This window comes from Odontesthes bonariensis, chromosome 9, assembly GCF_027942865.1.
Source record: "Odontesthes bonariensis isolate fOdoBon6 chromosome 9, fOdoBon6.hap1, whole genome shotgun sequence".
NCBI classification, from domain to species: domain Eukaryota; kingdom Metazoa; phylum Chordata; class Actinopteri; order Atheriniformes; family Atherinopsidae; genus Odontesthes; species Odontesthes bonariensis.
In genome coordinates, this window is record NC_134514.1 from 725301 (window position 1) to 750067 (window position 24767).

General features: G+C 46.8%; 1 protein-coding gene across 2 annotated transcripts; it reads left to right on the plus strand.

Annotated features, from left to right (window-relative positions):
* The first annotated feature begins 542 nt into the window (after positions 1-542).
* ece2b (endothelin converting enzyme 2b) lies at positions 543-24088 on the plus strand. Of its 2 annotated transcripts, none has more exons than XM_075472700.1 (18): positions 543-629; positions 2136-2271; positions 3944-4159; positions 4309-4433; positions 4534-4680; positions 5156-5221; positions 5300-5488; positions 8174-8316; positions 9861-9975; positions 13056-13166; positions 13271-13369; positions 13965-14042; positions 14121-14224; positions 14935-15045; positions 15834-15901; positions 18776-18966; positions 19550-19645; positions 21250-24088. In XM_075472700.1, exons 1-18 carry the CDS (start codon positions 543-545, stop codon positions 21424-21426), a joined length of 2259 nt encoding a protein of 752 aa, XP_075328815.1. In that variant the 3' UTR covers positions 21427-24088. The 2 variants fall into 2 exon arrangements, with proteins under 2 accessions (XP_075328815.1, XP_075328814.1); XM_075472699.1 differs by having other exon boundaries at positions 9861-9974; positions 13052-13166.
* Positions 24089-24767: the final 679 nt, after the last annotated feature.

A 24767-nucleotide genomic window follows, 5' to 3' on the forward strand; every position in this document is an offset into this window, starting at 1 on the left:
GGAGTTATTGCTGTCACAGTCCTCACTTTAGCTCAGAGCCCCCAGAGAGCAGCAGAACCTTGTCCTGCTGCTGGTTCTGATGGTTCTGGTCCTGCTGCTGGTTCTGATGGCTGTGGCTCTGGTTCTGGTCCTGCTGCTGGTTCTGATGGCTCTGGTTCTGGTCCTGCTGCTGGTTCTGATGGCTGTGGTTCTGGTTCTGGTCCTGCTGCTGGTTCTGATGGCTGTGGTTCTGGTTCTGGTCCTGCTGCTGGTTCTGATGGCTCTGGTTCTGGTCCTGCTGCTGGTTCTGATGGCTCTGGTTCTGGTTCTGGTCCTGCTGCTGGTTCTGATGGCTCTGGTTCTGGTCCTGCTGCTGGTTCTGATGGCTGTGGTTCTGGTTCTGGTCCTGCTGCTGGTTCTGATGGCTGTGGTTCTGGTTCTGGTCCTGCTGCTGGTTCTGATGGCTGTGGTTCTGGTCCTGCTGCTGGTTCTGGTCCCGATGGTCCTGAAGCCCTGCTGGGTCTCCAGATGTGTCCCTGACTTGTGTCTGTTTCTGTCTGCAGATGTCCAGCTACAAACGAGCTACGTTAGAGGAGGACGAGGGGTCCGACACCCCAGCTGAGGCGGCCTCGTCTCCCGACAGAGTGGAGGTCAGTGAACGCAGCACACACAAGTTAAACTCTCTAAGTCATCCCAGGTGGCCCCAAGCCGGGGGGGCCCCTCAGTGGGGGTCCACCACCAACAGAGAGCAGCAGCCGGGGGGTCTGGGGGGCTGCCAGGTGGGCTGAGGGGGGAGTCGGCTGCACAATAACACATCTAACCTTACTCTCTGAGACGCCTGCAGCTGGAAAGACGAATATTAAACGTGTCTGATTAATGCAAAGTCAGCAGGAAATGAAACCCGTAAAAGCAGAAAGACGAGCAGCAGCTCAGGACAGATGTGGACATATGTGGACAGTAGCTGTTATTATACACCAGTTTCAGCTTCTCTTTACACTGAGTTTTATTTGTTTTATTTATTTTATTCATTTATATTATTTATTTTATTTATAAAGCGCTTTTCATACATTAAAATGTAGCACAAAGTGCTAACCACCCTGCCCATTTGCCCTTTGACCCAAAATGGCCGCCTCCTACATTTTAGAGCATACCTCCAAGAGACTTTTGTTCTTGATTTGAGGCGATCTACATGCACACCGAGACATTCTCTGAGTGGACTTTCCTTTGGGTGGACTATCCTTTGGGTGGACTTTCCTTTGGGTGGACTATCCTTTGGGTGGACTATCCTTTGGGTGGACTTTCCTTTGGGTGGACTATCCTTTAGGTGGACTTTCCTTTGGGTGGACTTTCCTTTGGGTGGACTTTCCTTTGGGTGGACTTTCTTTTGGGTGGACTTTCCATTGGGTGGACTTTCCATTGGGTGGACTTTCATTGGGTGGACTTGGACTTGGACTTATCTTTGGGTGGACTTTCATTGGGTGGACTTGGACTTATCTTTGGGTGGACTTTCATTGGGTGGACTTGGACTTGGACTTATCTTTTGGTGGACTTTCCATGGGTGGACAGCTTTTTATTTAGTAAATAATGACACAGTGTAATGTGTTGTTGATCTGAGGTTGTATTTACTGAGTTTTGACACCTGCTGGTTTCATCATGTCCTGATGCATGAAACGAGCAGAAAGAAAGCGCATCTTCTCTTCCACAGATGTCCAAATGGAAGTGACTCAGAGTATTTGCAGTCCTGGATCCAGGCTGCGCCCTGTTTCCCAGCAGGAAATGTGTCGGTAGACCATAATGAGTCCCATAATGAGTCCCGTTTGGTCAGTTAACGCTGTCCAAATGATCTTAATTTGATTATTGCTGCTGCCTTAAACGCTTCTCATGAATTCTGCTTCGTCAAACTCAATTTGAAGGTTTCCTGTTTTTCCGTTTGAAAGGAGAGGACAAACAGTTTGTTCCAGATGTTGACCCTGACTGCCCCGGTTCAGTCCACATTTGCCCCCTCGTGGACCATAAATCCATCTTCCACCCATCCATCGGAGGCTGTAAATGTGTTCATGAAACCGGTTTAAAACCAGAGTTCTGAGGGAGGGTTTTACAGAACCAGGTTCTGGTGGGACCCGGTTCTGGTGGTCTGAGGTGTCTCTCTGTCCCAGGTGGGCTTCAGGAAGGGGGGCGTGGACATCCTGGGCCGGAGGACTCAGCTGGAGGTTCTGCTCTCCGTCATGCTGCTGGCTGCCCTGCTGGCTCTGCTGGCCTGCCTGGTGCTGCTGGGCCTGGGATTCAGTTCAGGTAACTCCTCCCCTCTTCTTCCTTGTCCCTCCATCCCTCCTCCCCTCTTCTTCCTCTTCTCCAGGGTTTCCGCGGAGTCATAAAAAGTCATAAAACGTCATAAATTTAATAATAAGTCATAAAAACATCCAGATTTTCCATACAAGGTCATAAATTACATTTCGCCACGTCTTAAATTTAAATGCTCGTTCATTCATTCATTCATTCTACCATCGCCTCTCCACCTCGAGCCCATACGCTGGTGGTGGAATTCATTCGTTTCGCCTGTTGCAGTAGCCTACTGTTGCAGTTCTGCCTGAGGAATCTGGGTGGTATCGCGTGAACTTCAAGATCCATGCGCCAGTGTAGCACTTCCATAGAAACCCCCGCGAACTTCAGAGCTTCACTGCCGGTGTTCTGATCATGTAGCCTTGGTCTATGGTCGCAAGGTCTACTTAGCCTAGCTCGTATTGTGTCTTATCTTTGACTGTCTTAGTGGATTAGTGAACCTATCGGCGTATCACAATGGGAAAGTGCACATTTAACGTGTTATGGCTAGAAGACGGTGCGTTTAAGAATTAGCTTAAGCCCGTCGCGAACAATAGATAGCAAGCCTATTGCACTCTGTGCAAAAAGACATTGGAGCTCTCCAGTTTAGGCATTAAAGCCTTGAACTCGCATGCTAAATCAGAGCAGCATAAAGTCTGTGTACAAGGTTTGCAGCGGGTGCAGGCCATCACTCAGTTTTGTTCTCCGTCACTACCCGGTCCAAGCTCAGCACAGCATTCCGTTAGTCTCGCTCCAGCCGCCACACACGGTGCTTTCGGATCAACATCCACGTCGAAAGCGGAGGTCCTGTGGGTGTTGAACACCGTTATGTCGTACAGCGGGAACGAAGACATTGCCGAACTTTTCCGAACAATGTTCCCGGACTCAGAAATAGCCAAGACCTTTACGTGTGGGAAAGATAAGACCTCGTACATCACACGCTTTGGCTTGGCAGAGTACATTAAAAAAGACCTCGTCTCCAAAATCACGGGGCCTTACGTCCTCATGTTTGAGAGCTTGAATCAGACAAGCAAGAAAAAACGCGTTCGGTTTTGGGATGAGGACAAGGTGCATTCTCGCTACCTGGGTCCCCACTTCATTGGCCATGCCACAGCCCAGGATTTGCTACAGCACTTTAAAGTAAGTAGTTGTAACAGTTATTACAGCTGTACATGGTACAGTGGTTTACAGTTGTTAAGTGAATAAAAAAAAGATTTTTCAAAGGAATCGACTAAAGTTATTTCTTGTAATTCGTGTAGGTCATAAATTTAAATTATCATGGTCATAAAAAGGTCTTAAATTTGACTGACTAAACCCTGCAGAAACCCTGTCTTCTTCCTCATCCCTCCTTCCCTCACTGCTTTTACTTTCCCTCCTGATGTCGTTCTCATGAACTCTTTTCTTTCTTCGCCGCTCGCCCACTTTTAGCTCTTCCTTTCCTTCCTCTCTCCTTTCCTTTCCTCTCAGACTTTCCTTTCTTGTTTTCCTGTCTCCACCTTTCCTCTCCATCTGCCCTCCTCGCCTCGACTTGTTTTCCTTCTCTCCCAGCTTTTCATATCTCCTTTTTATTCTCAGCTTCCCTTTCTCCCTCTTTTCCTCCCCCTCTCCTCTCCTTTACACTCTTGTTTCTCCCTGTTGTCTGCAGACAGTGGGCGTGGCCTGTGCCTGTCGGAGGCGTGCGTCACGGTGGCGAGTCAGATGGTGGAGGCGATGGACCGCGGCGCCGACCCGTGCCAGGACTTCTACCAGTTTGCCTGCGGCGGCTGGATGAGGAAGAACCCGCTGCCCGATGGGCGCTCGCGCTGGTCCACCTTCAACAGCATCTGGGAGCAGAACCAGGCGCTGCTGAAGCACCTGCTGGGTACGGAGGGAGTTAGGGAGGAGGCAGGCGGGGGGAGGGACGGACGGGTGGAGACACAGACGGGTGGAGACACAGACGGGTGGAGACACAGACGGGTGGAGACACAGACGGGTGGAGACAGCACCAATGCTTCTTCTTCTTCTCCTCAGAAAACGGCACATTTAACGGCAGCAGCGAGGCGGAGAGGAAGACGCAGTCCTACTATCTGTCCTGCCTCAACACGGCCCGGATCGAAGAGCTGGCGGCGCAGCCTCTGATGAACCTCATCGCCAAGGTAACCGCCGGTCTCTCTCTCTCTCCCCCCCCCCCCCGGGATGTTTCGTGCAGCAGCACAAAGATCCCAAAGATGGACTCGTGTGATCGTGTGTCCGCAGATCGGCGGCTGGAACATGACGGGTCCCTGGGACAAAGACAACTTCCTGGAGGTTCTGATGGTGGTCTCGGGTCCGTACAGAGCTCAGCCGTTCTTCAGCGTCGGAGTCAGCGCCGACCCCAAAAACTCCAACAGCAACGTGATCCAGGTAAACCAGAACCAGAGGAGGGGCATCCAAAGCTTGGTCATTAGAGTTTAATACCAGAGTTTATCCAGGGGGAAAGAACTCTGCTCCCTCAGATTAATCCAACAGTTCTGTTCAGGCAGAAGAAATTAAAAGTTTATGAAATATGAAACTTCAGAAAAGATAAAAAGACCATTTTCAAACAGTTTCTGAACGCATCAAATGTGAAACCTTAAATCTTTTAAAGTTCTACACCTTTAAAAAAGGGTAAGGTAGGGGTTTAGGTTAGGGTTAGGGTTAGGTAAGGGTTATGGGCTAAGGGGGTTAGGTTAGGGTTGGGGTAAAGGTTAGGGTAAGGGTTATGAGGTAAGGGGGTTAGGTTTAGGGTTCCTGCAGACCTCAGCAGGAACATCCTGTGACTGAGTCATCAGATGTTTGTTGGAGTGAGTTTACTCCTCATGGTCCTCAGCTGTGACCCACCTGTCGATCTCCTCTGCAGGTGGACCAATCGGGGCTCTTCCTGCCGTCCAGGGACTATTACCTCAACAAGACAGCCAATGAGAAGGTGAGAGGCGGGTGTTGGTTTGTGTTGGGGAATGACCCGGCTGCCTGCGGGTCCGGACTCACGGGGCTCTGGTTCCAGGTTCTGGTGGCCTACCTGGACTACATGGTGGAGCTGGGGATGCTGCTGGGCGGCGAGCGGAGCTCCACTCAGCTGCAGATGCAGCAGATTCTGGACTTTGAGACGGCGCTGGCCAACATCACCGTCCCACAGGACCAACGGCGGGACGAGGAGAAGATCTACCACAAGGTCACCATCGCCGAGCTGCAGGTGAGCAGGAGCTTTAACAGCGCCACCACACACCTGTCCTCAGTTTAGGCCCACGCATCATCTGCACCATAACCACGTTCACCCTCATACGCACATCTGGATCATCTGGGGGTTCCAATCAAATTTAATCTGTTAAATTCCAAAGTAAAACAACAGGTTGCTCTGAAACTTCTCTCTGATCCTGAGCTGCACGAGGCGACTGTGGGGAGAAAAAACTCCCTTTGAACAGGAAGAAACCTCCATCAGAACCAGGAACCATCTGCCTGGACCAGCTGGGGCTGAGAGGACAGGAAAGAGGGGACAACAAGCAGCGTAACACCAGGCCAGAGATGCCTGTGCTGTGTTCGAAACTGCATACTGCGTACTACATACTGCATATTGTATACTGCATACTGTATACGACATACTACATACTGCATACTCATGGATCAGACAGTATGCAGAGCGTTTACCCACAATGCATTTCGCTCCTGCCCGAGCCGAAATCAGCCGGCCTGAAGCTGATTTCTCTTAAGCTCTAAACTCTGTAAACTTTAGCAACATTTGAAACATTTTCAGGTGAGAAAGTAGTCGTTTAGATCCCCAACGTGTTGAAAACCTGACAAAATACCGGCTGTTTACAATTTTGTTCCCACGAATTCGGTGCTACTAAAGCTAGCCGCAGTGAGCTAACGCACTTCCGGTTATTTTCACAAAATAAAATACCCGTTGCCTTTTATCATAGGGAAAGCCATTAGGATACAATTGGTGCTTTTGTTTTGAAAACAGGAAGTGAACCTACCCTCGTTGTAGCTAGCTTGAAACTGCCGTTTTGACAGGAAATGACGATCGGCGACATCACGTTACGTTGCATCTTGGGTAGTTTGAGTATGAGTAGTAACCTCATGATGCATACCCAACATTTAGGAGGATCTAGTATGCATCCGGGAACTTAAAAAAGTTAAAGTTAGTAGGAGTAGTAGGAGAAGTAGGAGAAGTATGCGGTTTGGAACAAAGCCCTGCTGAGAGGGAGAGAAACACAAGTTAATGACAACAAAGATGTCACATGTTCATGGAGACGTGCATCATGGGAGCTCCCCCAGCAGCCTATAGCAGCTTTAAGAGCTTTATATGTGAGGAGAGATGGTGACTGAATCCTCCACATGAGGAACCATCAGAGTGATGAGTCAGCCGGCTCAGGTCCAGGTTTTAAGGTTCAGAGAAGCTTCGTGTTTTAATCTGTTCTGATGGAAACGTCTGAGAATAAAACCAGAACCAAAGCGCCACAGACTCGTTCAGGTGTGTGAGCAGCATCCTCTCTGCTGCAGCTCTCTGTCCTTCAAGCCTGCGGATGCTTCAGGGGTCACCATGGCGACGGTTGCCATGAGCTTGTTGCTATGTGCCTGCATCTCTGAGCGGTGGTTAGATAACAGGTTGTTATATAAACATGGAGGCAGATAGGAGGAGGATGCAGCACCAGTACTCTTCCTCAGGTTTATTCTTTAAAGTGTCACATGTGGCTGTTGCCACGGTGACGGCACCAGCTGAGGGTGGCGTTTCCTCACCTTTAAAACGCCGAACCAGACGCACATCGGGTGGAACGATCACATCGGATTAATCCTCAGTGGGGAGGGTGCTCTTTGCTGCCCCCTGCAGCTGTGAAAGGCAACTACACTGCTGCATAAACAGATGTTCCTCTGGGCCGTGCACAGCCGTGCACGTGGAGCTGTGGTCGTGCTTCAGAGGCTGACAAAGACGCCATCAGCAGCCACCAAAGTGTCAAGAGATAACAAGATTGAGACGGCGTATATTTCTGCTCTGATATCAGTGAGGAGCCAACATGAAATGTTCTCATTTATCTGGGAAACAGCTGGATGAACTCTGACCCGAGTTCTGCTGAGTCATGAACTCTGACCCGAGTTCTGCTGAGTCATGAACTCTGACCCGAGTTCTGCTGAGTCATGAACTCTGACCCGAGTTCTGCTGAGTCATGAACTCTGACCCGAGTTCTGCTGAGTCATGTCCACATTGGTCTATCCTGGCCTGGGTAATTTAACTCTTCCTGCTCTGGTGAAAGGAGAAGCTGGAGGTAGAGGTGAACTGGGGGTAGTACCACCAGCCTCTGGCTCTGAGCCAGTCAGGCTCTGTCTCTCATGATTTCATCTAAATGTAATGCCTGAGAAGGCATTCATTTAACCTTAACCGTTACTAACAGCAGCTTTTACAATCAGGCAAATGGCGCTAACATGATAGGCAGTGTTTGTTAGTTAGTTAGCTGCAGTGTTAGCCGAGGACATGCTAACGTTGCTAACGTTGCTGGGTTCAGATTCACCGACGTTAATCATTCATTCATAGTTATTGCATGTTGGTAGTATTTCCTCCCTTTGGTGAAATATTCACTTTGCAAGTTGCCCTGTTGTCGTCTTTTTTAGGGATGTGCAACCAAACTTTCGAGCGTTTGTACCGCTTGGGCGCCATGTTTACTGTTGGCTGCTGGCTGCGCTGGACTCGCCACGCAACGTTGCGTGGTGACGTCATTCGCACCCGCTGGAATCGATAAGGGAATCGTTTGCAAAATCGCCAAAACGATTCCAAGGAATTGAAACACTGGGAACCGGTTCTCCATTCCCATCCCTAGCAATCAGGTTCTGGTTCCTGCTGCTTTAGAGGCTCACGGGTCTTGTCTCTTCCTGTTTGTCGTTGCAGCTGCTGGCGCCGGCCGTAAACTGGTTGGAGTTCCTGACGTTCTCTCTGTCTCCTCTGGAGCTGAACGACACCGAACCCGTCGTCCTGTACGCCAGAGAGTACCTGCTGCAGGTGTCCGAGCTCATCAACAAGACCGACCGCAGGTGAGCCGCCAGCTTTAGTCCGACAGCAGAAATGTTCCTGCCGGCGGGCAGAGGAACGCCTTTAAAGGGACAGTTCGCCTCTTCTGGCATGAAGCTGTGTAACATCCCATATCAGCAGCATCATTTCTGAACATCTTCTTACCCCCTGCTGCGTCCTGTGAGCAGAGTTCCAGCCTCGTTTTGGTGTTGATGAAGGTAGTCCGGCTAGTTGGCTGGGGTTTAAAAAATAAAGCGTTTTGCTTCTCAGAACAAAATGCGTTCAACAGAGTAATACATTTGCATCACAAAATGGTTCTCCAGGAAAAAGTCAGAGCTCACAATCTCTTGGCCCTATTTTCTCTCCCTTCGTATCACTGCCTGCTGTGCAGACCGAGCAGCAAACACCGTAACAGGCGCGGCTGTGGGCAGGCGGCAGCAGGCAGTGATACGAAGGGAGAGAAAATAGGGCCAAGAGATTGTGAGCTCTGACTTTTTCCTGGAGAACCATTTTGTGATGCAAATGTAAGAAAATGTTCATAAATGATGTTGCTGATATGGGATGTGTAGCATATACGCTAGTAAAATATGTATTGTATTAATAACGTATGGCTGATATGTATACCCAGGCTAGTATCAGAAGGTTAGATTCTACTCAAGGAGAGAGGAGACGAGACTGGAGATAGGTTGCAAATAAAAGGTACCATGTATTGAGACAAAACAACATTAAACATTTAGAATCATTGAATAAATGAATGAAATGGCCATTCATAATAGATAGTCAGTTCACTGGACAAAACAAGATCCAACGTATAATTACAAATAAATAATGGTGTAAATGTTCAACAACATGTGGCTGTGGCGTGACACCACATGCCAAAGAGTCCAGCCTTTGCACAGCTCTGAATGAGCTAAACTGTTCATACAAGCCCCAAAATCCAAGGGAAGGGTTCGTGAGGGAAGTGTGTGTTTGTGTGTTGGGGCTGTAGAACAGTGTAAGGTGTGAGAGGGGACAAGTTTGCTGCAAGAGCCTCCTACCAGCCCACGGAGGTAGGTGCAAGTCGGTTGAGCTCAGAGGCTAGTTCAGGTTCTTTTAGCTCGCCATCAGGGACCTGGTCAATTCCACGCGTTTTGTTAAACCAACACTCCTAAACAGCACTTTGGGACATGGTAGCTCGGCTCCTGCAGCAAACAAATCAAGGCTTCTCTCGTATTTCCCGGCACTTCCTGACTGAGGTAATATAGCCGGCTAATTGGCTGGCTACGGTCACGTGACCGGTACGCAGAGCACGGGGGAAAACAAAGATTGTGTAAACAGGATGAATCACTTGGTTGAAAAATATAATTGAGTAAAATGATATATACACTACAGATTTTTACCTGTTACAGATGTCATACAGCTTCATATCAAAAGAGGCGAACTGTCCCTTTAAATGAGGGAAGCTGCTCCCTGTGAGGAGGCCCAGCTCTGAGCTGAGGCTCTGAGAGAGGGAAGCAGTCAGAGAGCATCATAAATCAGGGATTCCTGGGCCTGGTTTAATGTTTAATGCCTCCATGTTGTCTCTCAGTCTGCTGAACAACTACATGATGTGGACGCTGGTTCAGAAGAACGTCGCCACTCTGGATCAGCGCTTTGAGAACGCTCAGGACAAGCTGCTGGAGAGTCTCTACGGGACCAAGAAGGTACTTCCTGTTCTGCTCCAAGTGTTACAGACTCTGATCCAGATGTTTCTGCTGATCCAGATGTTTCTGCTCACAGCAGGTACAGCTCCTGTGGTCGGTAGTCCTCCCTCAGCTGGTTCGGACTCCAGTATAACCAGTGTGAATGTTTTCCACCCGGCTGTAATGGTTCTGGGTTGGTGGTACCAACTGGTCTGCTGTTACTGGTTTTACTGGTTCTTTATGCTCCTGGGTGGCCTACAGTGGGTTTGGACCAGATGTAAACCATCATCCTGGTTCTGATTTAAATCTTTCTCTGTCCCGGTTTAACTCTTCTGCTAACTCTCGCTGGTTTTACCAAACCGTGTCTGGTTAATGTTAACTGGTTCTAACCGGTTGTGACTGGTTCTGGATCCTGGACGGCTGCATGTGATGTGTGTTGATGGGTAAACTGGTTCTTACTGGTCTATCTGGCTCTGGCCTGCTGTAACTGGTTCTAGCCAGCTGTAACTGGTTCTAGCCAGCTGTAACTGGTTCTAAATTGCTCTAACTGGTTCTAACTGGTTCTAACCGGTTGTAACTGGCTGTAACTTGTCTGGACTGGTTCTAGCTGGCTGTAACTGGTTCTAGCCGGCTGTAAATGGCTGTAACTGGTTCTAGCCAGCTGTAACTGGTTGTAACTGGTTCTAGCCGGCTGTAACTAGCTGTAACTGGTTGTAATTGGTCTGGACTGGTTCTAGCTGGCTGTAACTGGTTCTAAATTGCTGTAACTGGTTCTAAATGGCTGTAACTGGTTATAACTGGTTCTAACCGGTTGTAACTGGCTGTAACTTGTCTGGACTGGTTCTAGCCGGCTGTAACTGGTTCTAAATGGCTGTAACTGATTCTAACTGGTTCTAACCGGTTGTGACTGGTTCTGGATCCTGGACGGCTGCATGTGATGATGGGTAAACTGGTTCTTACTGGTCTATCTGGCTCCGGCCTGCTGTAACGGACCCTTTTTGTAACGGGTTTTAAACGGTTATCCCAAGTCGGAACTAGTTCAGATCGGTTCTAACTGGTCAAAGCAGGTTGTAATTGGTTTAAACTGGTTTGTATGATGGCTACCCCAATCGTACAGACTTTCATTACTGGCTTAAACTTGGTAAAACTAGTTCTAACTGGCTAAAGCTGGTTCTACTCATGTGGAACACTGGTTCTTACTCCATGAAATGGTTTTAACTGGTTTTGAACCCAATGCAGCTACATTTCCAGTGACAGTGGGTAACGTGCTTCATGTTGGTTGTAATCAGCTCTTTGGTGAACTGGTTCTAACTGTCTGACTGGTTATTTGAACCCCGGTTGACTATCTAATTTGGTTCTTAAGGGTGTACCACAGCCCAGAGCTGCTCTACTTTTGGTCTTCTTTAAAGGAGTTTACCTGCTTTGGGTTTCAAGATGTTGGACTAAAACAGAAGTAGGTTCTTCTTTCCATGCTTTAAACAAGTTGTAACTGGTAATAACTGGATAAAACTGGTGGGATTCATTATTCCAGTGCTGAAGGACCTGCTGCTTCGCCTTCAGCACGGGAAGAAATCCAACTTCTTATTGGTGAGCTGTTCCAGCTGGTGTGGACACCCTTAAACTGTCTCTGCTTCTTTCTTACTGGTCTGGACTGGTTCTAGCCGGCTGTAACTGGCTGTAACTAGCTGTAACTGGTTCTAGCCGGCTGTAACTGGCTGTAACTAGCTGTAACTGGTTCTAGCTGGCTGTAACTGGGTGTAACTTGTCTGGACTGGTTCTAGCCGGCTGTAACTGGTTGTAACTGGTTCTAGCTGGCTGTAACTGGTTCTAGCCGGCTGTAACTGGTTGTAACTGGTTCTAGCCGGCTGTAAATGGCTGTAACTGGTTCTAGCCAGCTGTAACTGGCTGTAACTGGTTGTAACTGGTTCTAGCCGGCTGTAACTGGTTGTAACTGGTTCTAGCCGGCTGTAACTGGCTGTAACTGGTTGTAACTGGTTCTAGCCGGCTGTAACTGGCTGTAACTGGTTCTAGCCGGCTGTAACTGGTTGTAACTGGTTCTAGCCGGCTGTAACTGGTTGTAACTGGTTCTAGCTGGCTGTAACTGGTTGTAACTGGTTCTAGCCGGCTGTAACTGGTTGTAACTGGTTCTAGCCGGCTGTAACTGGCTGTAACTGGTTGTAACTGGTTCTAGCCGGCTGTAACTGGTTGCAACTGGTTCTAGCCGGCTGTAACTGGCTGTAACTGGTTGTAACTGGTTCTAGCTGGCTGTAACTGACTGTAACTGGTTCTAGCTGGCTGTAACTGACTGTAACTGGTTGTAACTGGATCTAGCCGGCTGTAACTGGTTCTAGCCGGCTGTAAATGGCTGTAACTGGTTCTAGCCAGCTGTAACTGGCTGTAACTGGTTGTAACTGGTTCTAGCCGGCTGTAACTGGTTGTAACTGGTTGTAACTGGTTCTAGCCGGCTGTAACTGGTTGTAACTGGTTCTAGCCGGCTGTAACTGGTTCTAGCCGGCTGTAACTGGTTGTAACTGGTTCTAGCCGGCTGTAACTGGCTGTAACTGGTTCTAGCCGGCTGTAACTGGTTGTAACTGGTTCTAGCCGGCTGTAACTGGTTGTAACTGGTTCTAGCCGGCTGTAACTGGCTGTAACTGGTTGTAACTGGTTCTAGCTGGCTGTAACTGGTTCTAGCCGGCTGTAACTGGTTGTAACTGGTTCTAGCCGGCTGTAACTGGCTGTAACTGGTTCTAGCCGGCTGTAACTGGTTGTAACTGGTTCTAGCCGGCTGTAACTGGTTGCAACTGGTTCTAGCCGGCTGTAACTGGCTGTAACTGGTTGTAACTGGTTCTAGCTGGCTGTAACTGACTGTAACTGGTTCTAGCTGGCTGTAACTGGTTGCAACTGGTTCTAGCCGGCTGTAACTGGCTGTAACTGGTTGTAACTGGTTCTAGCTGGCTGTAACTGGCTGTAACTGGTTGTAACTGGTTCTAGCTGGCTGTAACTGACTGTAACTGGTTCTAGCTGGCTGTAACTGACTGTAACTGGTTGTAACTGGTTCTAGCCGGCTGTAACTGGCTGTAACTGGTGATGTTTCGTTGCAGTCCTGCACCCCACGCTGGCAGACCTGCATCGGGAACACTGATGACACTCTGGGCTTCGCTCTTGGGGCGCTGTTTGTGAAGGCAACGTTCGACAAACGCAGTAAAGAGATTGTAAGCCGCCGCCTCTGTGCATAAACATGAATCCCATCCAGGACCCCCAGCTGGTCCTGGATCTGCTCTGCTTAACTTCAGCTCACCTGTCTACCTTTCATCAGGCCGAGGAAATGATAAATGAGATCCGCTCGGCGTTTAAACACGCTCTGGACCGGCTCAGCTGGATGGACGACCAAACGAGACAAGCTGCGAAAGACAAGGTACGTGAAACCAGCTGCTCGTGAACCAGAACGGTGGCCTGCACCAAACACCGTTTTATAGACTGAAACTATCAGCCACATCATTAAAACTACTGTCAGATGGTGGGGGTATCCGTGGCAGCTAGAGTTATTCTAACCCACTGGAAAACACAAACTGCTCCAAAAATTAAGGAATGGGCTAATAAAATGACAAAAATGGCTTCTTATGAATGCATGCTCAGCAAGCTTAAAAATAGGGACAAAACTATAGTATCAGTGTGGGATCATTTCTGGTCATATATCACAATAAATAGTTATTAGATTGGAAAATAAGCCTAACAAAATGTTAAATATGTGTTGAATATATTGTTACTGGTACCTGGGAGGTGCATTTAATGATGTATGTTTTTTTTTTGTTTGTTTTTTTTTGGACATGCACTTGGTTTTTCATGTGGCAGCCCCGGTTCCAACTGACTTTTTCTTTTCATCTTCAGAATGTAAACATGTGGTCTGTGATACTGTATTTGTGTTGTACCAACTAAAACACTAATAATAAATATTTGAATTTAAAAAGAAAAACTACTGTCAGATGCTGATTTTCCTCTTTGGTCTTCAGGCAGATGCGATATACGACATGATCGGCTTCCCTGAGTTCATCCTGGATTCCAAAGAACTGGATGATGTTTATGACGGGGTGAGTGACGGCTATGTTGTTGTTCTGCTGCCCCCTGCTGTCCAACAGCGTCACTACAACGTCTCCCCTCTGTTTCAGTACGAGGTGTCGGACGACAGCTTCTTCCAGAACATGTTGAACTTCTACAACTTCTCGGCCCGAGTGATGGCCGACCAGCTGAGGAAGACTCCCAACAAAGACCAGTAATCCACCCGAGCCGCTGACACCAACACACACCTGATCAGGGGTCCTATTCACATAGCTGTCTGTGAAATGTGCCGGTTCAGTTCAACTTCAGATAAAGAAAACGCATTCTGTAATTTATGGTTTTACTCACAAAACAAAGTGTTTGAGGACACGAGTACAGAAACTACACCTGGAGTGGTGTTTTCCATCAACTTGGGCTCCACCTATGTCGGGTCCTGACTCCACCCTAACCCAGCGGTCGGGTCCTGACTCCGCCCTAACCCAGCGGTCGGGTCCTGACTCCACCCGGGCCGGTTATATGGTCGGGTGGAGCCTGGTGATATGGGGGGGTCTTCTTGCTTTCTTGTAACCCGTGTTAAAGATGTTGTGTACAGGCAGTATTTGTGGGTCGGACCCCTGAATGTTTGGATGCTTTGTTGAGACCTCATATTAACTCCTCTCCTCCCCTCCTTGTCTCCTCTCCTCCCCTCCCCTCCTTGTATCCTCTCCTCTCCTCCCCTCCTTGTCTCCTCTCCTCCCCTCCCCTCCTTGTTTCCTCTCCTTGTTTCCCCTCCTTGTTTACTCTCCTCCCCTCCTTGTTTACTCTCCTCCCCTCCTTGTTTACTCTCCTCCCCTCCTTGTCTACTCTCCTCCCCTCCTTGTCTCCTCCCCTCCCCTCCTTGTTTCCTCTCCTTGTTTCCCCTCCTTGTCTCCTCTCCTCCTGCAGGTGGAGCATGACTCCCCCCACAGTTAATGCCTACTACATGCCCACTAAGAACGGCATCGTCTTCCCTGCTGGGATCCTACAGGCTCCTTTCTACGCCCACGACCACCCCAAGTCCGTTTACCTCCACCCGTCTGCCTGTTTCACTCGCTGACTCCATTATTTAACTCCTTTATGTCAACAATAAAGCCTGGTTTATAGTCGGTGACGCAAGCCGCAACGCAAGCCCTTGCGCGGTTGCAAGCCCCCCCTTGCGTGCTTGCGTGTGTCACCTCAATTTTCTAAACTTCACGCAAGACGCAAGCACAAGCCACTGGCTGTGTTCGAAACCGCCTACATACTGATCGATCTGACAGTATGCAGAGCGTTTACACACAGTGCACTTCACTCCTGCCGAGCCGAAATCAGCCGGCCTGAAAAGCTGATTTCCCTTAAGTTATAAACTCTGTAAACTTTAGCAACATTTGAAACATTTTCAGGTGAGAAAGTAGTCGTTTAGACCCCCAAGGTGTTGAAAATCTGACAAATTACCGGCTATTTACAAGAAGAAGAAGCATGCATCTATGGAAGAGAGACTTGCTGAAGAGGTCCTGGCGGTGAATTTCCTTTCATCGTAGTAGGCTTGTCATTGAAAAAACCCGCTACTCCACCTACTGTCCTGGCGGTGAATCGCCACGCAGCACACGCAAGCGCCGACAAAGCAAAATGAAGTATAAACGTCTCGAGCCATTAACATACGCGCAAGACGCAAGCGCAAGGGCAGTTAAAAGAAGTATAACTCAGCCTTAACTCTGCTGTTGCACCACCGTGTGAACCAGGATGTTAGATTCAGGGAACCCGTCTTCATGATGTTCAGTCTGAAGCTTCGAGTTTAAACCAACGGTGTGCTGTTGTGTTTTCAGGGCGCTGAACTTTGGTGGCATCGGGGTGGTGATGGGACACGAGCTCACGCACGCCTTCGATGATCAGGGTGAGTCCAAACCTCTTTCCTGTTTCCTGTCACATGATCAGTCCTCTCTGGACGTCCTGATGAGACCGTTTGAAAGAACAAGGTTCTAGCCGGTGTTCGAAACTGCATACTGCATACTGCACACTACATACTGCATACTATATACTGCATACTGCATACTATATACTGCATACTATATACTGCATACTATATACTGCATACTGCATACTATATACTGCATACTATATACTGCATACTGCATACTATATACTACATACTGCATACTACATACTGCATACTACATACTGCATACTACATACTGCATATACTATATACTGCATACTGCATACTACATACTGCATACTGCATACTACATACTGCATACTGCATACTACATACTGCATACTGCATACTACATACTGCATACTACATACTGCATACTACATACTACATACTGCATACTACATACTGCATACTATATACTGCATACTATATACTGCATACTATATACTACATACTGCATACTACATACTACATACTGCATACTACATACTGCATACTACATACTGCATACTACATACTGCATACTGCATACTGCATACTGCATACTATATACTGCATACTGCATACTATATACTGCATACTACATACTGCATACTACATACTGCATACTATATACTGCATACTATATACTACATACTGCATACTACATACTACATACTACATACTGCATACTACATACTGCATACTACATACTGCATACTGCATACTACATACTGCATACTATATACTGCATACTGCATACTACATACTGCATACTACATACTGCATACTACATACTGCATACTACATACTACATACTGCATACTACATACTGCATACTATATACTGCATACTATATACTGCATACTATATACTACATACTGCATACTACATACTACATACTGCATACTACATACTGCATACTACATACTGCATACTACATACTGCATACTGCATACTACATACTGCATACTATATACTGCATACTGCATACTACATACTGCATACTATATACTGCATACTGCATACTACATACTGCATACTATATACTGCATACTATATACTACATACTACATACTGCATACTACATACTGCATACTACATACTGCATACTACATACTGCATACTGCATACTACATACTGCATACTATATACTGCATACTGCATACTACATACTGCATACTACATACTGCATACTACATACTGCATACTACATACTGCATACTACATACTACATACTGCATACTACATACTGCATACTATATACTGCATACTATATACTGCATACTATATACTACATACTACATACTGCATACTACATACTGCATACTACATACTGCATACTACATACTGCATACTGCATACTACATACTGCATACTATATACTGCATACTGCATACTACATACTGCATACTACATACTGCATACTATATACTGCATACTATATACTGCATACTATATACTACATACTGCATACTACATACTACATACTGCATACTACATACTGCATACTACATACTGCATACTACATACTGCATACTGCATACTACATACTGCATACTATATACTGCATACTGCATACTACATACTGCATACTACATACTGCATACTACATACTGCATACTGCATACTGCATACTATATACTGCATACTATATACTGCATACTGCATACTACATACTGCATACTACATACTGCATACTGCATACTACATACTGCATACTATATACTGCATACTACATACTATATACTGCATACTATATACTGCATATACTACATACTATATACTGCATACTACATACTGCATACTATATACTGCATACTATATACTGCATATACTACATACTATATACTGCATACTACATACTGCATACTATATACTGCATACTACATACTTCCATACTACATACTTCCATACTACATACTCATCGATCAGACAGTATGCAGAGGGTTTACCCACAATGCATTTCGCTCCTGCCCGAGCTGAAATCAGCCGGCCTGAAGCTGATTTCTCTTAAGCTCTAAACTCTGTAAACTTTAGCAACATTTGAAACATTTTCAGGTGAGAAAGTAGTCGTTTAGATCCCCAACGTGTTGAGAACCTGACAAAATACCGGCTGTTTACCATTTTGTTCCCACGAATTCGGCGCTACTAAAGCTAGCCGCAGTGAGCTAACGCACTTCCTGTTATTTTCACAAAATAAAATACCCGTTGCCTTTTATCATAGGGAAAGCCATTACCATACAATTGGTGCTTTTGTTTTGAAAACAGGAAGTGAACCTACCCTCGTTGTAGTTAGCTTGAAACTGCCGTTTTGACAGGAAATGACGATCGGCGACGTTACGTTGCATCTTGGGTAGTTTGAGTATGAGTAGTAACCTCATGATGCATACCCAACATTTAGGAGAATCTAGTATGCATCCGGGAACTTCTCGCTTACTCAAACTCGCATACTAACTCAGAAAGTTAGTAGGAGGAGTATGCGGTTTGGAGCGCAGCACAAGTGTTCTTCCTCTGAAGGAAGCAGACACCAACGGCTTTATTTTACCCCACAGCTCCATCTGGTGGCCGTAGTGATGATGTTCCAACAGCAGACTTCCTTTAGTGTGTGTAGTATCAAATCAAATTTATTTATATAGCACATTTCATGTACAAACAATTCAAAGTGCTTTACATAAAATAAAAGCATTGCAGCAGGGAGTGTAAGAAGCATTAAAAATACATAAAAGAATATAAAGTAAATGAGAAGCAGCTCCTAAACATAAACATTGGACCCTCCGTTCTGTCCTTTGAGTCGGCAGCTCTCAGGTTGATCGACTTTTTTGTTCCTGACGTCTTCTTTCCGTCCGACAGGTCGTGAGTACGATAAAGAAGGCAACCTGAGGCCGTGGTGGCAGAACTCTTCGGTGGAGGCGTTCCGTCAGAGAACGGAGTGCATGGTGGACCAGTACAGCCACTACACCGTCAACGGGGAGCATGTCAACGGCAAACAGACGCTGGGCGAAAACATCGCAGACAACGGAGGCCTGAAGGCGGCGTACCATGTGAGCGCGCACGCCAGCCGCCCTGCTCACACTGCAAATTATTTGGTTCTTACCAAGAAAAAAAACCTTACATTTAGAAGTGCTAGATATTTTAAGTCTTCAACTTAACAGTATAATCTTATATCAAGCAAAACTTTACTTTTTTGTCTCAAACAGGCAGGGAATCATAAAATGAGACAATTAACACTTAAAATAAGATGTAATTACGTTTCTCCTCCAAAGTCTCATCAAAATAAATCTTTGTTTTAAGATTCAATAACAAGCTCAACATGCTTGATTCAAGAGTCACAGAAAATATCTGAAAACGCACTTTATTGCTTGGATTTTAAGCATATGACACATGTTTGTTCACAAAACTGCCTTTGTTAAATCTAGAAACCAGACTCCTACAATCTTAATTTAAGAAATCTTGCCGAGTCAAATTATCTTGCTGCATGGACAGATGTTTTCACTTGTTTTGAGTACCTTGTCCCTTAGTTTTAGTGTTTTTTTTATCTTGTTTGAAGACCCCTATTTTTTGCAGTGCACTGCTGCGGCTTCATTAAACCACAAACGTGTTGATGTTTGGATGTTTGTCCTGCAGGCGTACCGGTCCTGGATGCAGAGGAACGGGGACGAGAAGAGACTCCCTGCTGTCAACCTGACCAACGATCAGCTCTTCTTCGTGGGATTTGCCCAGGTGAGCTGACACAGACAGCAGCTGAACTACCTTTTATTTATGACGAGTTGTTAAAGGGACAGTTCGCCTCTTTTGACATGAAGCTGTGTAACATCCCATATCAGCAGCATCATTTCTGAACATCTTCTTACCCCCTGCTGCGTCCTGTGAGCAGAGTTCCAGCCTCGTTTTGGTGTTGATGAAGGTAGTCCGGCTAGTTGGCTGGGGTTTAAAAAATAAAGCGTTTTGCTTCTCAAAACAATATGCGTTCAACAGAGTAATACATTTGCATCACAAAATGGTTCTCCAGGAAAAGTTAGACCTCACAATCTCTTGGCACTATTTTCTCTCCCTTCGTATCACTGCCTGCTGCCGCCTGCCGACAGCCGCGCCTGTTACGGTGTTTGCTGCTCGGAAGCAGGGGACTGCTCGCTCTGCACAGCAGGCAGGATTAAAGGGATTGAAGCTCGCCTTGAGCTGAGGCTCTTAGCCTCGAGGCTAGCTTCCATCCAGCTCAGCTTCTTAGCCTCGAGCTAGCTTCAATCCAGCTCCGGCTCTTAGCCTTGAGCTAGCTTCCATCCAGCTCAGGCTCTTAGCCTCGAGCTAGCTTCAATCCAGCTCAGGCTCTTAGCCTCGAGCTAGCTTCCATCCAGCTCAGGCTCTTAGCCTCGAGCTAGCTTCCATCCAGCTCAGCTTCTTAGCCTCGAGCTAGCTTCCATCCACCTCAGGCTCTTAGCCTCAAGCTAGCTTCAATCCAGCTCAGGCTCTTAGCCTCGAGCTAACTTCAATCCAGCTCAGGTTCTTAGCCTCGAGCTAGCTTCAATCCAGTTTAGGCTCTTAGCCTCGAGCTAGCTTCAATCCAGCTCAGGTTCTTAGCATCGAGCTAGCTTCAATCCAGCTCAGGCCCTTAGCCTCGAGCTAGCTTCGATCCAGCTCAGGCTCTTAGCCTCGAGCTAGCTTCAATCCAGCTCAGGCTCTTAGCCTCGAGCTAACTTCAATCCAGCTCAGGTTCTTAGCCTCGAGCTAGCTTCGATCCAGCTCAGGCTCTTAGCCTCGAGCTAGCTTCCATCCAGCTCAGGCTCTTAGCCTCGAGCTAGCTTCCATCCAGCTCAGGCTCTTAGCCTCGAGCTAGCTTCAATCCAGCTCAGGCCCTTAGCCTCGAGCTAGCTTCCATCCAGCTCAGGCCCTTAGCCTCGAGCTAGCTTCCATCCAGCTCAGGCCCTTAGCCTCGAGCTAGCTTCCATCCAGCTCAGGCTCTTAGCCTCGAGCTAGCTTCAATCCAGCTCAGGCTCTTAGCCTCGAGCTAGCTTCAATCCAGCTCAGGCCCTTAGCCTCGAGCTAGCTTCCATCCAGCTCAGGCTCTTAGCCTCGAGCCTAAACCTCTGAGCCAATAAAAACCCTGGCCCTGGATTATTGCCCTAAAACCTGCCCAGAATACACCGTGTGGGTGTGAACATCAGCCGACCCGTGCATCCCACATCTGTGAGCAGCTGTTCGCCACATCGTACAGTTGCAGATGTTCGTAGAATATGAAGCTTTGGCTAACACCAACCAGGTTACAACTGGGCTGCTGACCTTCCCTGTTGCTAGGCAACCAGTCCTCAGAACTCTCCCGTCTCTTCCAGGTGTGGTGCTCCGTCCGGACGCCAGAGAGCGCTCACGAGGGCCTGGTGACCGACCCCCACAGCCCCCCCAGGTACAGAGTCATCGGCACGCTGGCCAACTCTCCGGACTTCAGCCGCCACTTCAACTGTCCCGAGGGGACGCCCATGAACACCGGGCGGCGCTGCGAGGTCTGGTAGACGAAGAGGACGGGGTCTTCCCTGGGGGGGACGGGGGGGTGATTAGGTCCGGCTGCTGATTGGCTGGTTTGTTAATTAGTGACGATCAGACTCACTTCCTGTCTGGAAACCAAACGGACTCAGTGGACTTCTGACGTGGCGAGCTGGTGATGATGATGGCGTGACGCCACAGTGTCGCTGATTTCTGTTTTCACCGTTATTGATTATTAATATTAATGGGCTTTAGTGCGTGTGAGTGTGTCAGAGCTCTGTAACTTTGTCTGTCCGATGACATCACTGTGATGACATCACTGTGATGACCTCATACCACCTGTCCCCACCCCCCCGTGTGTGAGGACGCCAACTCGGTTAAGGTGGAATATTAAAGATTAAATTTAAAGGTTTAAACTGATTATTTGCTTGGTTCCATGAAGGTTTTATGTCTTAAACCTCTGATTATTCTCAGTGATGACCAGCGACAGGTTAATCAGGGTCAGAACCGCTGTGATCTCTGGATGTATTCCCACATTTCTCCGGTCCCCGTGCTGTAGATGTTACGGCCCTTTAATCCACCTTAAACCCATGTTCGTGTTGTCGTTAAAACCGAGAGAAGAAGCAACTAAATCATTCAAATTCGACTTTATTTTCAAACTGAATAAACAATTTTTTTGCCTTAAAACCTGAAAACTGGAACATTTTTAAAGAGTTTATTTCATAGAATAACAGATTAACCTTTAGAGCGTGCCATAAAAAACCAAACCTGGCGCCAGAACTGAACCAAACCCTCAGACTCAGAGCCTGGAGAGCTTTAATTTTCAAGCGCTAAACAAATTGTACGGGGGGGGCGTAAACGAGTCGAGGCTGTTCGAGGACTCAAAGTAAACATATTAATAAAGGAACCTGCATTTCACCCTGGAATCACCATGACAACGCTGTGTAATGTGTGTGTGTGTGTGTGTGTGTGTGTGCGCGCACGCTTGGCCTCCTGATGACATCACTGCTCAGTACCTGCAGCTTCCTGTGTTTTGGTGTTTGAAGAAGCTGCTTCCTGCCAAAGATGTGTGTGTGTGTGTACATAGGTACAGGTGTCTTTGTGAGGACCGTGTGCATCACCCACAGGGGCGCCGAAAAGTGGGCTAAAAGGAGAAGGATTCTAGGGGCCCATGATTAAGAGGGGCCCTAATAAAATTATAATACTGACAAAAAATAATGACGCTAAGTTATTAACTAACTTATAATCACAAATATATTTTATTTACAATTTACTGGTAACAATAACTTTATTTGTTTTGGAAACATTACGTTTATGTTTTGTATTTTTCAGGTAGCCTAATTTAGAGTTTAGACTCAGAGTATCAGTGTTGCAGCAAATAAATTAATTCCATTGGATTCCTCGTGCTCAGTGTTACCTACCTCAACTGTCATGTTTTTCTTTTTTCACAAATATGGGAACGATAGTCAGAAATACCATTAAAAGTAAAATAGCATCAGAAATTTTCGCCGACCTCCTGGCCGGCTGTTTGGGGGCCCAAAATCCCGAGCGGCGCCCCTGATCACCCAGCATGTCAGGACTTTGTCAAAGTGGGGACATTTCATCCGGTCCCCACTTTGAGTCGGCCTCTACAACCAGGTTTACTTCAGGGTCCTGAGGATGCTTCGGTTTCAAAAGGGTCCTCAGAAAGGCAGTAAAGCAGTGTGTGTGATCCTGTGTAGGACGGACATCTTTGTGAGGACCCGTTTGAGCTTTAAAGGGTTAGTTCGCCATTTTGCACATTAAGCCCTGTTTTTAGGTAGTCTGGGGTGAATTATAGATGTTCTGATCACAATTTGGACATTTGGTGCTGAACGGAGCATTTAGGTATCCACTGCTGCAGCCCCCCCACCTTTGCATTGAGTCAATGACCACTCAAGCAAACAATCATAAAACGGCATTAAACTTTCGTTTGCAGAGACATGGAACTCACCGTGTGGTCTGTGGCGAAAATCGCAGCGAAATGTGCCTTCTAACAGTTGTTTTAGCATTTGGTGGACCTATTTTTCCGGACACCGTTGAATAGCAGCAGCAAGACATCCAGCCACTAGGTGGCGATAGTGCGTTGTTTGTGTACAATACAAATCAATGAAGACGGACAATAATGGTAATATAACTTCTCTGGAAGCGTATTTCGCGGTGATTTTTCGAGCCAACGTATCGCTGTCCACCACTGACCACACGGTGAGTTTCATGTCTCAGGGCTTAATGTGCAAAATGGCGAACTAACCCTTTAAACCACCCTGGAAGCGTTTCTCAGGAAGGTGAAAGTTCAGTTTCATGCGAGGCTTCACGTCGGTGACGGTCCTCACAGGTACAGACAAACGTGTGCGGTCAGAGCTGTGTAACTGTGTGTGTGTACAGTAGAAATGATGTAGAATAAAACCTAGTTCGTTGTAATCTGTGTTCTGTCCTGAAGGGGGCGTCGGCCCCCTCCTGCTCGTCCAATCAGAGAGCTGCGCTGCAGACGGCTGTCAGAGGTTTTATGGTTTAATTTTCATGTCAGAGAATTTGTAGAAATCAGATGTTTTCTATCAGAATGAAGATAAACAACGAACCCCTCAGTTCTGCTCCGGTTATAAAAACTACACGTCCCATGATGCACTTCACTTAATGTCAATGGTATTTTAATAAAAATACAAACTGCTTTCAGCTGAATGTTTGTTTTTGTAAAGTCAGAATATTATAACTGTTTTATTTTCTGTTTAATGGGATAAAGAAGCTGCTGCTAAAGATGAATCTGTTCGGTCCAGAACTCATTAAAGATGAATCTGTTGGGTCCAGAACCCATTAAAGATGAATCTGTTGGGTCCAGAACTCATTAAAGATGAATCTGTTGGGTCCAGAACTCATTAAAGATGAATCTGTTGGGTCCAGAGCTCATTAAAGATGAATCTGTTGGGTCCAGAACTCATTAAAGATGAATCTGTTGGGTCCAGAACCCATTAAAGATGAATCTGTTGGGTCCAGAACCCATTGAAGATGAATCTGTTGGGTCCAGAACCCATTAAAGATGAATCTGTTGGGTCCAGAACTCATTAAAGATGAATCTGTTGGGTCCAGAACCCATTGAAGATGAATCTGTTGGGTCCAGAACTCATTAAAGATGAATCTGTTGAGTCCAGAACTCATTAAAGATGAATCTGTTGGGTCCAGAACCCATTAAAGATGAATCTGTTGGGTCCAGAACCCATTAAAGATGAATCTGTTGGGTCCAGAACTCATTAAAGATGAATCTGTTGGGTCCAGAACTCATTAAAGATGAGCCATCTTTTTTTACTCATGCAGACGAGCTCCAAGCTCAAACTTCCTCCTCCTTTTTCCTCCATTT

What these genes read in the sequence shown, in the direction of transcription:
- ece2b (XM_075472699.1), top strand. Translation starts at nt 543, where the DNA reads ATGTCCAGCTACAAACGAGCTACGTTAGAGGAGGACGAGGGGTCCGAC. An exon ending in TGATGAACCTCATCGCCAAG is followed by an intron (nt 4,434 to 4,533) that starts GTAACCGCCGGT and finishes GTGTGTCCGCAG; the next exon opens with ATCGGCGGCTGGAACATGAC. An exon ending in GACAAGCTGCGAAAGACAAG is followed by an intron (nt 13,370 to 13,964) that starts GTACGTGAAACC and finishes TTTGGTCTTCAG; the next exon opens with GCAGATGCGATATACGACAT.